This window comes from Phacochoerus africanus, chromosome 8 (assembly GCF_016906955.1).
Source record: "Phacochoerus africanus isolate WHEZ1 chromosome 8, ROS_Pafr_v1, whole genome shotgun sequence".
NCBI lineage: Eukaryota > Metazoa > Chordata > Mammalia > Artiodactyla > Suidae > Phacochoerus > Phacochoerus africanus.
The window spans coordinates 28,765,638-28,777,765 of record NC_062551.1 but is presented as its reverse complement, the minus strand read 5'-3'; the positions used below and the strand labels follow the sequence as shown (position 1 = coordinate 28,777,765).

The following is a 12,128-nucleotide window of genomic DNA, read 5'->3' as shown; positions in this document are numbered from 1 at the left end:
CAGAGAAAGGGAGAGTGGACTTTGTCCCCTGAGACAGTGAGACCACCAAAGGGAGAATATAATCAGACGGTTTTGAAAGCTCCATCCGACTGTGGATTCAGGGCTTGTGGCCTGAGCCTGAGCACAGGAGGACAGCGCCAGGTGGGGCAGGCACTCAGGTGAGGATGGTGTTGTCTGGGCTGGTGGCCTCAGGTCCTCTTCCACAGAGAAGGGGAAGAAAGAGTGGAGGGAGACTTGGGAGGGGCCCTGCTCTGTGACATGTGACACCCAGGGGGCCCAGGGTCCCCAGGAGTCTGGCCTTGGTAAGAACTGCAGGTGCTGCTGGCAGCTGGGGTGGCTCCCTCCCACCCACAGGGATAGGACCTGCATCTCTTGATCTGGGTGCAGTTGGTTCAGGCGGCCGTGCCCTCTCCTGTGGCTCTCACTCCAGCCAGTCCGAAGCTGCGGGCTCCACACCATGAAGTGTGCCCATCAGGCTGGGTGGGCAACCGAGTAGGCTGTCACCCCAACTTCAGGTTAAAATCAAATGAAATTGCTGGGATTTTAAAGAAAGAACAAGTGAGTATGTCAGATGGCAGGTATGGACTCCCTGGATAGCCAATAGCTCCCCAAGCCCTGAGCCTCAAGCGCTAGGCCACAGAGGTGATAGCTCTGCTGGGGCTTAAAGGACACTGCGAGCACAGAGGGTCAGCAAGTTCTCCAACTTCAGCCACTGTCTATGAAATTGGTAAACCAGCCTGGCCTGAGTTCACAGGGCCCCTGCAGCAGCTGACCACAAGTTCAAGGCCATCAGGGTTAGGCCACGTCCATCCTGGGTGAGAGGGCAGTGGCGAAGGTCTGAGGCTGCAGGACCCAGGAAGGAAGGTACTAGGGCATCTCTGGCCTCACCCCCTTCCTCGGCAGTGAGCCTCACTGCTCACACCTGAGTGAGGGGCGCCTGGTCAGATGCCTGTGGTCTGAGTGGACACACCTGCTTCTTCGAAACGTAATCTTCTAGTGTTTGCTTCAAAGTGACTCCTTCTGAAGACAGTAACACCTTCGTAAAACGGGTTCTCCAGAACCAGCCACAGCCACCAGGTTAGGTTCATCTTTAGACATTCAGCTGTTCCAGGGTGAACCCACCACCCTCATGTCAGATGGTGGCTGCAGGAGTACAACTGGGTGACTGAAACTCCCCCTCCTTACGCCTTGAGGCCGACTGACCAACATTCACCCACACATTTCCTGGGCTTCTGCTGGTGCAGCCCTGGGCTCCCTGGTGCCCTCAGTGCTGCCCCTTCTTTCAAGAAATCCCTAGTTTTATGGGGAGGCCACGTCATCCCATGAGCATCTGTGATCTAGAATTGCAGAGACCAGGCCAGAGATAAGGGGCACGGGAGCCCCACTGGAGGTACCTACCTACACCACCTAGCAAGGGGGACTTTTGCACCTGGCTGAGGAGTGATTTCTAAGCTGAGTCTTAGAGGGAGGAAGTGAGCGAGACGAGAAGAGGAAATGGCAGGGCACAGCCAGGAAACCACATCACAAAGCAGGCTGGGGCTGCAGACGGGGGCCGGGGGCGGGGGGGGGGGGGGCGGCGGGGGGCGCTGGCTGAGGAGATGAAACACCCGATAAGGGCTGAGCAAGGCCTCAGCATCTGTGACAAGGTCCGATTAGACAGAGTTCCTCGCCATTGTGTGGAAGATGGCCTGACGGGGAAGAGGCTGGGAAAGCTGGTGATGTGTGACGCAGTCCTGGACCAGCACAGGGGGTCCAGGGGGGCTTGGGTGGGTAGGAGGGACTGATGGGACATGGGGACTGAGGGAGGGTAGAGGCCTGCCTGGGGTGACCAGGGAGGCAGGAAGAAGAGAGGGTGTGGGGCCGAGATAGATGGCCTTGTGGGCTCAGACCCCTAAGGTGCAGGGGCATAAGCAGGGCTGGGCCGGTGAGACAGTGAGCAGAAAATGAGTCCCCCAGCTCATCTGGTCATGAAAACTCTGGGCTATGCTATACCAGCTTCACCATAGAATGACCACCCTTGACTCCTGGAGGCTGGGTAAACTTTCCAGACTCTTTATTGATTAGACATTCAGCACAATGCATGCACCTGCAGCCTCTCCCAGGTGGGGCCCTGGGCCTGCTCTAAGACCCACATCAGCTCCCGCACGGGCTGGGTTGGACTCGTTCTGGTAGCTGTCGGCCTCAGCTGGGCTCTGGGGCTGTGTCTCAGAGGCTTAGAGGACAAGCTTGGGCCAGACCCTAAAAGCCTCAGGGAGCTTCTTCAAAAGTCACAGGGACCATCAGGGGCCCCTGTAACTGGGTAACTCTGATCATTCTGGAATTTGGGAAGGCCCAGGCTGTACCTGGATCCTCATCAGAAAGGAATTTCTGCTGGGGGTTAGCAGGAGTAGGATGCCAGAGATGGTCTAATGCTGTAGACTGGGGCACAGTGAGAGCCTGGTTGTGGGGGGACTCTCCTCTCAGGGCTCCTGCCAGCCACACTCCCCTTCACCCCAGGATGCTCTGGCCCTTTTCTGTGCAGTTTGTTCCCTCACTGTCCTGACCAGTGGTTGCTCAGTGACAGCTGGCTGTGTTTGCAGCTCCTCTGCTCAGACTCACCCCTCGCCAGTTCTAAACACACCCCTGACCCCTGACGGGCTTCAGGCTGCTCTGGGCCAGTGTCAGGCCCAAGCATCCTCCAGGATCCCTCAAATCCTGGGCCAGTTTCCAAGCAATTAGGTTACAAGGTCAAAATGGTCAGCCAGAGGGAGTCATGTCACCAAACACACACAGGCAAACGCAGTGCGCCAAGCCAGCTCCTGGCCCCAAACGCCCCATGTGAAGTTGCCAGCTCCGGCATGGTCCTTGGAACAATCCTGCTTGTGTCAGGGGAGGCAGGAATGGGATGAGCAGGGCAATGGCCCCAGCATCTGACATGCTCCCCTCCAAGTGAATAAGCCCACTCACTTTGTTTTGCAGGTTCTCCAGCAGGCCTTGGTGGCCCAGCATGGCCCACTGAGGTCAACCATGACTGGCTGGCAGACACGTGCCACTGACCACCCAAAGTCACAACTCACCAGGAGGTGACCCCTCCCTCCAGCGGTCACCACTCGCCCGCCCCGCCCCACCCAGGAAAGTGCCTGCGCCGTCAGGGACACCATGTAGTAGGGCCGGCTGCGGCATCCAATGAGCTGCGATGGTTTTGTACACGACCCCCTTTCCCAACAGCTGTCTGTCTGCCCTGCACGCTGTGTCCTGGGCCCTCATCTTCCCATGCTACTGGCTGGCGGACCGGCTCCTGGCCTCCTTCATACCCACCACCTACGAGAAGCGCCAGCGGGCAGACGACCCGTGCTACCTCCAGCTGCTCTGCACCCTGCTCTTCACCCCTGTCTACCTGGCCCTCCTGATTGCCTCACTGCCCTTTGCATTCCTTGGGTTCCTCCTCTGGTCACCCCTGCAGTCTGCCCGCCGGCCCTACATCTACTCCCGGCTGGAGGACAAAGGCTCGGCCGGAGGGGTGGCCCTGCTCAATGAATGGAAGGGTACAGGTCCTGGCAAAAGCTTCTGCTTCGCCACCGCCAACCTCTGCCTCCTCCCCGACTCACTGGCGAGGCTCAACAATGTTTTCAACACCCAAGCCCGGGCCAAAGAGATCGGGCAGAGAATCCGCAATGGGGCCAGTAGGCCTCAGATCAAAATCTACATCGACTCACCCACCAACACCTCCATCAGTGCGGCCAGCTTCAGCAGTCTGGTGTCACCACAGGGCAGTGATGGCGTGGCACGGGCTGTCCCTGGGAGCATTAAGAGGACTGCCTCTGTGGAGTACAAGGGTGACAGCGGGCGTCATGCCAGCGACGAGGCTGCCAACGGCCTAGCCTCTGGGGACCCAGCAGACGGCGGCTGCCTTGAAGATGCCTGCATTGTGCGCATCAGTGGCGACGAAGGAGGCCGGCCCCCAGAAGCCATCGACCCCCCTGCTGGGGGCCAGGCCAGGAATGGGGCCAGCGGGGGCCCACGAGGCCAGACACCCAACCACAGTCAGCGGGATGGGGACTCGGGGAGCCTGGGCAGCCCCTCCGCTTCCAGGGAGTCCCTGGTGAAGGCACGGGCTGGGGCCGATAGTGGCAGCGGGGAGCCGGGCGCCAACAACAAGCTCCCATACAAGGCCTCGGTGGTGAAGAAGGCAGCCGCGCGCAGGAGGCGGCACCCAGACGAGGCCTTTGACCATGAGGTCTCAGCCTTCTTTCCTGCCAACCTAGACTTCCTGTGCCTGCAGGAGGTGTTTGACAAGCGGGCGGCTGCCAAGTTGAAAGAGCAGCTGCACGGCTATTTCGAATACATCCTCTATGATGTCGGGGTCTATGGCTGCCACGGCTGCTGCAGCTTCAAGTGTCTCAACAGTGGCCTCTTCTTTGCCAGCCGCTACCCCATCATGGACGTGGCCTATCACTGTTACCCCAACGGGCGCTTGTCCGACAGCCTGGCCTCGAAGGGAGCGCTGTATCTCAAGGTAGGAGGCCTCGGCCAGCAGGTCCCAGAACCGGGGGCGGGGGGCGGGCTGCAGCCAGAGGTCTTCACTCTCCCAGAGGGCAGGGGCAGACAAGGCCTTTCAGGGAGCCGAACTGGAGAAGAGCTCAGGGGTAAGAGCGAGGCTCCAGGCTGGGTGATCTCAGGCCAGTTCCTCAGATCTCTGAGCCACCATTTCCCCACCTGCAAAGTGGGGGCAATGCAGAGCCTACTCACATGATGGGGAGCGGTGCATGTGCAGCCAGTCTCGGGAGGTTCTCACAGAGCTGGTGTGAAGGTAGCAGGCAGTGATTAAGAGGCGGAGGAGGCAGGGAGCCCCTTCTCTGAATCACTGCAGACAAACAGTCGTAGGCAGGCAGGCAGGACTCTCAGGCTCCAGCCCGTTATCATACCCGCCCGCTCCGGCCAACAGCCTCACTGGCCAGGACACCCTCTCCCTCCTGGCTGTCACGCAGCTGCCACACCAGGGACTCTGCCCACCAGCCAGAGGCTTCACTTTCATAGTCACTAATTAAAGTGAATCATAATTATTTCTGCTAATTTGGATGCAACTGGAGGAGTTTTTAGACCATGGTAATTTGGTCATTACACATTATCTTCTACTGAGCCTGATACGCTCAGCATGTCCACTTTCTGCTCTCTATTCAAAAGCTGCTCTCGGTGCGTCCAGAGTTTGAAGTACCGTTTGGCCAGCTGCTACAGAACAGGGCTTTCTGCCCCCAGAGGCAGCAGCTGCTGTGTTGTGTCTTGTGGGTTCTCTCCATACTCCCCTCAAGACTTTTCAGTTCCCCTAGAAGGGGTCTGTGAGTGGAGGGGGGCCGGTGTGGCTCTTGTGGAGGCCCAGCGTGGTGAGGCTGTCATTCCCAGATCAAACTGCGCTCAGTCTGTCCAAGAAAGTGCTCTGGTCAGCCAAGCTCCTGCCAGGGGTGAGAGCCCAGGTGGAGGGTCTGCACGGAGTCTGCTGGAGCCAGGGCCCCACCCCCGTGCCCAGACCTACTCCTGTTGCTCGGGCCTTTGCGTAGCACCGCAGGTACCAAAGCTGGGGTCCTGGCTCCCCATTCACAGCCCGAGATGCTGAAATTGAAGGCACTCCTCTTGGAGGAGGACCAGCCTCCCCATTTTGACATACGGTTCATCAGTGTTCTGTTCCATGGATGTATTTTTGTCTCAGCAGCCAGAGTGACTTTCTGGGGAAGGAGGGGACGTGTTGTCAGGCTTGTGGGTGGGGAGAACACACCCTCTCCCACCTGCCCATCCTACAACAGAGGGCTCAGAGGCCAGGGTCCCCTCCAACCCCACCTCCAGTCCACATGCCCCCTCCTCATCACTCTCCTTGGTCTGGTACCTCAACTCCCATGCGCACCAGGGTCAAAAGTCTCCTAGGGACAAGCCCCTCTGCTGCAGGCTTTACTCCCACTCCTTACCTCTCTGGCCGATCCTTCCAGGTCCCTTGTATCCTGCCCATCCCTTAAATGCTGATGCTCCCTTGACCTCCTGGATCTAATACTAGGTTGCAAATATGTTTAGTTTGGTCCACACCATTAAAAACTTTGTGTTGGCCAACATTTAAAAATCAAGCTATTTCATATAAAATCCAATCTGCAACCTCTCACCTCACCTTGGCAGATCTGGCAGCACCAGGCCTGCTGCACTCTGCCCAGCTCTCTGCCCTTGCTGAGGGCTGGCAGCCCCAGAGGAGGGTGGCCACACTTGGCCTTTTTATTTCTGAGTGGTTACTATAGCCAGCCAGCCCCAGGCGCCTGCCCCAGGGAAGTGACTCTGTTTCCACACTTGCTGAGGATTCGCTTGCCCTGAACCCAATGGATCCACCCAGGCTCCCGATTTCACTTTCCAGGTACGTCTGTGTCCAGCCCATATCTCCACAGAGTGGCTCTCTCAGAGCCCAGGCCGCCTTTCCTCTGCCCCTACCAGATGTTTTGGGCTGTGCCCCCTGTTTCTAACTTGTCCTCCTCATGTGATGGGTCTGATTCCTATTACCCTCTTCTGCTGCGCTGGGAAGAAGCCCAGCCTTCACCCAGGCCCCTCCACCCTCCCCGGGCTCTGCTCCAGCTGCACCCCCAGGGCCCTCCATGTGTGCCCCCGTTGTCTTGACTGCTCCACCTGGGTGGCGTTTCCTCAGCAGCATCCAGCACAAGCCAGCTTTCCCTCATGGGTTCCTCAGCCCTCGTCCTGGGTGTCTTGTCTCCGTCTCTCCCATTAGACAGAACTAGCGTGGAGCCATCGTGCCCAGCACAGCAGACCCAACTGCCTCTGGTGGCAAGAGCAGGCCTGTTTCCCTGCGTGAAGGAGTGAAATGAGTGAGGTTTCCGGAGCCAGGCCAGCCCCGGAAGGGCCTGGGGGCTGGAAAGGTTCTGGCCTGGCTGCATGGAAGGCGGCACCCTTCACCTGGGACTCCCCTTCCAACTCTGCCTCCTCGTTTACTCTAGGAGCTTCCCATTCTCAAGGAAAGCGTTTTTTCCTGTTGCCAAGACACCCTGAGAAGGGGGGACAGGAATGACTTCTGCCTCACAAGCGAGCTAGATTCTGGGCCCTGCTCTATTGACAGTCTTTGCCCACCAGGACTAAAGGCACAACCTCTCGGAATGATTGATTGTTTTTGCAAGAGAAACATGAGCCTCTGTGGCTCCTGAGGACTCAAGCCAGGAATCAATAAGTCCCAGCACATAATAAAGTGGATCTTGGCGAGCTGACAGGACTGACTGAAGCTGGGCAGGGGGCGGGAGGAGTTGAGATACCTCACGCTGCATGTCTTCCCTCTCCTTAGCAGCAGGGCCAAGTGGTGCCTCCCTGCACTTGCTCCAGTCCCTGCCCAGGACTCAGCACAGGCAGGTGACATGAAGTGCTGAATGACTGTGGGGCTTACGCGCTAAAAGCATCAAATAGGTGGCTACTGAAAAGCCCGGCTCAGTCACCAGGAGCTCAGAAAGCAGCGTAGAGCAGGGGTGGAATGGGGTATAGGCCACAAACACCAGATTTGAGCATCAGATTTGAATCGCCCTCAGTCACCAGAGCCTCATGGCCCCGGCCAATGATGATGTATTTTCAGTATAATCTCCATGGTTGTTGTAAGGATCTAGTAAGGCCAGGTCCATGAAGCACTAAGTGACGGTGCTCACAGCATGAATGTTGAGCGAGGAACAGACTTCTGGCCTGAGGAATGCAGAGGGGAAAGCTCCATCATGTGCCCTTTGGAGACATTGTGGTTTTAAAACTGTTGTGTTTTTGCAACAGGGGAACCAAAGGCGTGTGATTTCCGAGGCATTCCAGGGGAGGGGGTACCACTGAGCCAAGGTCTGGGTCTGGAAAATGGGCAAGAAGTGAATGGTGAACAAGCAAATTTTTAAACAGCCCCAAATATAGGCCCATTATCAAGTAACCAGTCATCCATCCACTTGGGCACTGGAAAAGGAAAGATGTGCATCCATCCGCACTAGGGAAGGGGATGAAGAACTGCAGAAAGCTAAGGGTGATGATGCAAAAGTCCCCGTGGATGAGAACACTGCCAACCTAACTTCGGCAGCAAAAACCAGGATGGAAGCCTCCGGAGGCTCTCAGAGCAGAGAATGAGTCCAGGCCACTGTTAGCTAGAGGACAGGCAGTGCTGTGCTCAGCAGATGCCAGGTACACCTGCCCTGCTGCTACACACACTTCAGCCAAGAACTGGCCTCTATGGTCACCCTCCCTGGACACATCCTGGGGTCCAGGGACTCATCATCATAGAAAACCCGGTCTGGAATAGATTAGCAAAGTTTGGGGAAGACAGCTGAGGCTCAGATGGGAGGAAAAGGAAAGCCAGAGAGGAAGAGGATGAGGAGCCAACTAGAGGCCTCTGGGAAAGGCACCCAGGGATGGTCTCAGGAGGAGGCGGGAGGCACTCTCCCATCACGGTCTCTAGCAGAGGGCTTGGGAGAGCCAGCAGGCTGGGTGGCCAACCCTCCCCTCCCCAACTACAGGCAGACAAGAGCTCAGGCTTGCCCCAGGCTTACCACTGGGTGCAGAGTTTTCTGTGCTGTACGTGTGAGATGCTCATTTTCATCTGCCAACCTGTGGAGACAGCCTGCCAGGGTCACCTGCAGCTGGGCAGGGAGTCAGGGAGCAGCTTTCAGCCCCACTCTACCCGCCAGGGACTCTGCCTGGAGTGAAGGAAGTGATCAGGAGGCAGACTGAGATGGGGGAGAGAAGAGTGTGAAGAGGCCCCTGTGGAGGGAGGCAGACTGGACTCAGGATGGAGGCTTGGAGTGCCTAGGATCAGCCCATGACATGGTGCCATGGAGAAAATGGACACAGCTGTCATCCCAGATGGGGGACTAATGGGGTCCATAGCCAAAAGGCAAATAAAATGATTACTCATAAAGCCAGAGGGGCAGAGACTGGGAAGAGAGAGCAGTGGGCAGGGTTTGACGCCTCTCACAGTGGAGGAGGGTGGTGGGCTTTGCAGGTGGCCCCTCACAGAGGGGAGCCTTAGACTTCAGAGAAATGGGCTCCAGGGTATGGTCCCGTGTGTGACCAAGGAGAGGAAGAAAGAGTGGACAAGGAACTGAGGGGCTGGTGCTTGAGGGTCATCCATGTGAACATTCTGGTCACCAGGAGATGGCAGGGGCTTGGGGAGGAAATCTGTGGAGATTTCTGCATCTCTACTCTACAAAGCCTTGCACGACACGCCTTGGGGGTTTGGGATAGAAATGCTATAAAACTGGCGAGTTCCCGTCATGGCACAGTGGTTACCGAATCCGATTAGGAACCATGAGGTTGCGGGTTTGATGCCTGGCCTTGCTCAATGGGTTAACGATCCGGCGTTGCCATGAGCTGTGGTGTAGGTCGCAGATGCGGCTCGGATACCATGTTGCTGTGACTCTGATGTAGGCCAGCAGATACAGCTCTGATTGGACCCCTAGCCTGGGAACCTCCATATACCACAGAAGAGGCCCTAGAAATGGCAAAAAGACGAAAATTCAAAAAAAAAAGAAAAAAGAAATGCTATAAAGTTGGGTTGTGATGATCGTTGTACAATCATAAATGTAATGAAATTCATTAAAAGAAAGAAAAATAATACAAAGCCCTCCATGAACTGTCGGTGGTATCACCGTGGCATAGGCCGGCGTTTCTTCATGTATCTTCCCACGTTGGACCAGAAGCTCCTAGAAGCAGGACATGTGCTGGTCCTCACTGGGCCCAAGTCTAGCCAGAAGCTGACAGAGATGGGCTTCTGAGGGTTTGAGCTGGCAGTTTGGAGGGGGAGGGGGTGTCACAGGTGTCCCTTTGTACTCCGAGCAACAATAGCTCATAGGCCTTGTCACCAACACCTCCCCTCTTCCCTCACAGGTGCAGGTGGGAAGCACACCTCAGGACCAAAGAATTGTCGGGTACATCTCCTGCACGCACCTGCATGCCCTGCCAGGTAGGGCCCAGGGGCCCGTGCTTCAGGGGTGGGGAATGTCCCTTTAGAGGGTGGGATTGGCCCGGCTGGGGTCTGGCTGTAACTACATCATCTCTCTGTGGTTGTCCCAGAGGACAGTGACATTCGGTGTGAGCAGCTGAACATGCTTCAGGACTGGCTGGCTGATTTCCGAAAATCTACCTCCTCGTCCAGCACAGCCAACCCCGAGGAGCTGGTGGCATTTGACATCATCTGCGGAGATTTTAACTTTGACAACTGCTCCTCCGGTGAGGCGTGCTCCTCCCCGTTAGGGTTGGCCACCAGGGGAGGCGTGGGCTCCAGTCACGGCTGGCAAGACTGGGGTTAGGTTAGGTAGCTTGAAGAACTTCCTGCTCCTCAGGAGCAGGGGGGTGGGACGTTTAATAAGACTATGATTCTTCTGCCCCTGATAAATCCTAGAATGAGAAGAACTCTGCCTAGAAAGCTCAGAGGCCACTTTGCTGGAAAAAAAAGAGATCTCCTACAGATGAACCTCTGGCAGGGAAGGCTGGGAGCCTGTGAAAGCCTAAGGGCAGGTCAGCTAATGGTACTCACCAAGTCATTGTTCACCTCTCACTCTTCACCAGGCACAATTCTAACAGTTCTGGTGGAGGGGGTGGCAGTCTCAAAGACACAGAAACCCAGTGACAGATGATCATAGATCCATCTGTCTGGGACTAGAGACCCTATCCAGAGGCAGTTACCCAAGGGATGGGGACTCAGTGACTCTGGTCAGATTGGAACCCAAGGCAGGTGGCCCTCTAGCACAGGCCAGACATCCCAAGTCCCTCAGCACTCCTTCCCTCTCTCCCTGCACAGATGACAAGCTGGAGCAACAGCACTCCCTGTTTACACGCTACAAGGACCCTTGCCGCCTCGGGCCGGGGGAGGAGAAGCCATGGGCTATCGGTGAGCTGGGGCGGCGGGCGGGGGGAGGGGGGTGGATTGAGATTGAGGAGCACTGGAGCCCCAGAAAGACCCCACTGCTGCGGGGAGGGGGACACTCAGCTGCCCAGCCAGCAGAAGCCCCTGCTTCCCCTCCTGCCCCAGGGAGGCAGCCCTCCTCAAGGGTGGCTGGGCCCTGCCTTCAGTGACCACTCTTGTCCCCTTGTCCCCAGGTACCCTTTTGGACAAGGATGGTCTCTATGATGAGGAAGTGTGCACCCCTGACAATCTGCAAAAGTAAGCTCCAGCTCCCAGCTGCTGTGATCAGGAGGGGTAGGCAGATCCAGGTGGCTCCCAGGTCTGGGATGAGCACCAAGCCCGGACTCAGGTGTGGAGAGATGGGCCCTGTGGGAGACAAGAGGGCACAGCTCTGTAGAAGGACACCTGTGAGTCAGCCATACAATGAGACACCAGCATCAAATGCTTTCACTGACATGTGGAATCTGAAAAAAGGACAGACTGAACTTCTTTGCAGAACAGATGCTGACTCACAGACACTGAAAAACTTATGGTCTCCAAAGGGGACCGTTTCGGGGGTGGGGGGATATGCTTGGGTTGTGGGATGGAAATCCTGTGAAACTGGATTGTTATGATCATTATACAACTACAGATACGAGAAAAAAAAAAAAAAGGACACTTGTGAGAGCCTCAGGGGCTTGGGCTGGGGTACATGGAGGCCATGGCGGCCCTCACATCCCAGGGCTGTCCTTACCAAGGAGAAGCCTCTGAGTAAGTCTGGGGCCATTTTGTCTTTTTTTGGCCTTTTGTTCTTAGGGCTGAACCCGTGGCTTATGGAGGTTCCCAGGCTAGGGGTCCAATCGGAGCTGTAGTGGCCAGCCTACGCCAGAGACACAGCAATGTGGGATCCAAGCCACGTCTATGACCTACACCTCAGGTCACGGCAACGCCGGATCCTTAACCCACTGAGCAAGGCCAGGGATGGAACCTGCATCCTCATGGCTACTAGTCGGGGTCATTAACCACCGAGCCACAACGAGAGTTCCAGGCTGGGGGCCCTGAGGTGGCATTTCCTACACCAACACCCAGAGTCCGGGCCCACTCTACCAGAGCCTGCCCGAGCCCCAGCCCGCCTTGGGCACAGGAGGAAGGAGCAGAATCTCCCAGGTCAAGAGACCCTTATGCAAGAGCCCCAGGGACCGTGTCTGCTATGGCAGCTCGTAACCACCAATTAGGCAAAAAGAGAGCTAACACAAGCCAGTCATTTTCAAAGTAG

General features: G+C 56.7%; 1 protein-coding gene across 3 annotated transcripts in view; it reads left to right on the top strand.

The window, feature by feature from the left end:
• SMPD3 (sphingomyelin phosphodiesterase 3) overlaps positions 1–12,128 on the top strand; it is an 85,071-nt gene that overhangs the window by 70,485 nt on the left and 2,458 nt on the right. For 2 of the 3 annotated variants that reach the window (XM_047789492.1, XM_047789491.1), the window contains exons 3-7: positions 2,959–4,495; positions 9,856–9,931; positions 10,042–10,197; positions 10,769–10,858; positions 11,068–11,131. In XM_047789492.1, coding sequence (XP_047645448.1) covers positions 3,176–4,495; positions 9,856–9,931; positions 10,042–10,197; positions 10,769–10,858; positions 11,068–11,131 — 1,706 coding nt within the window. In that variant the 5' untranslated portion in view covers positions 2,959–3,175. Of the gene's footprint in view, positions 1–1,605; positions 1,767–2,958; positions 4,496–9,855; positions 9,932–10,041; positions 10,198–10,768; positions 10,859–11,067; positions 11,132–12,128 lie in introns of those variants that run through there. The other variant, XM_047789493.1, reaches the window with a different exon arrangement.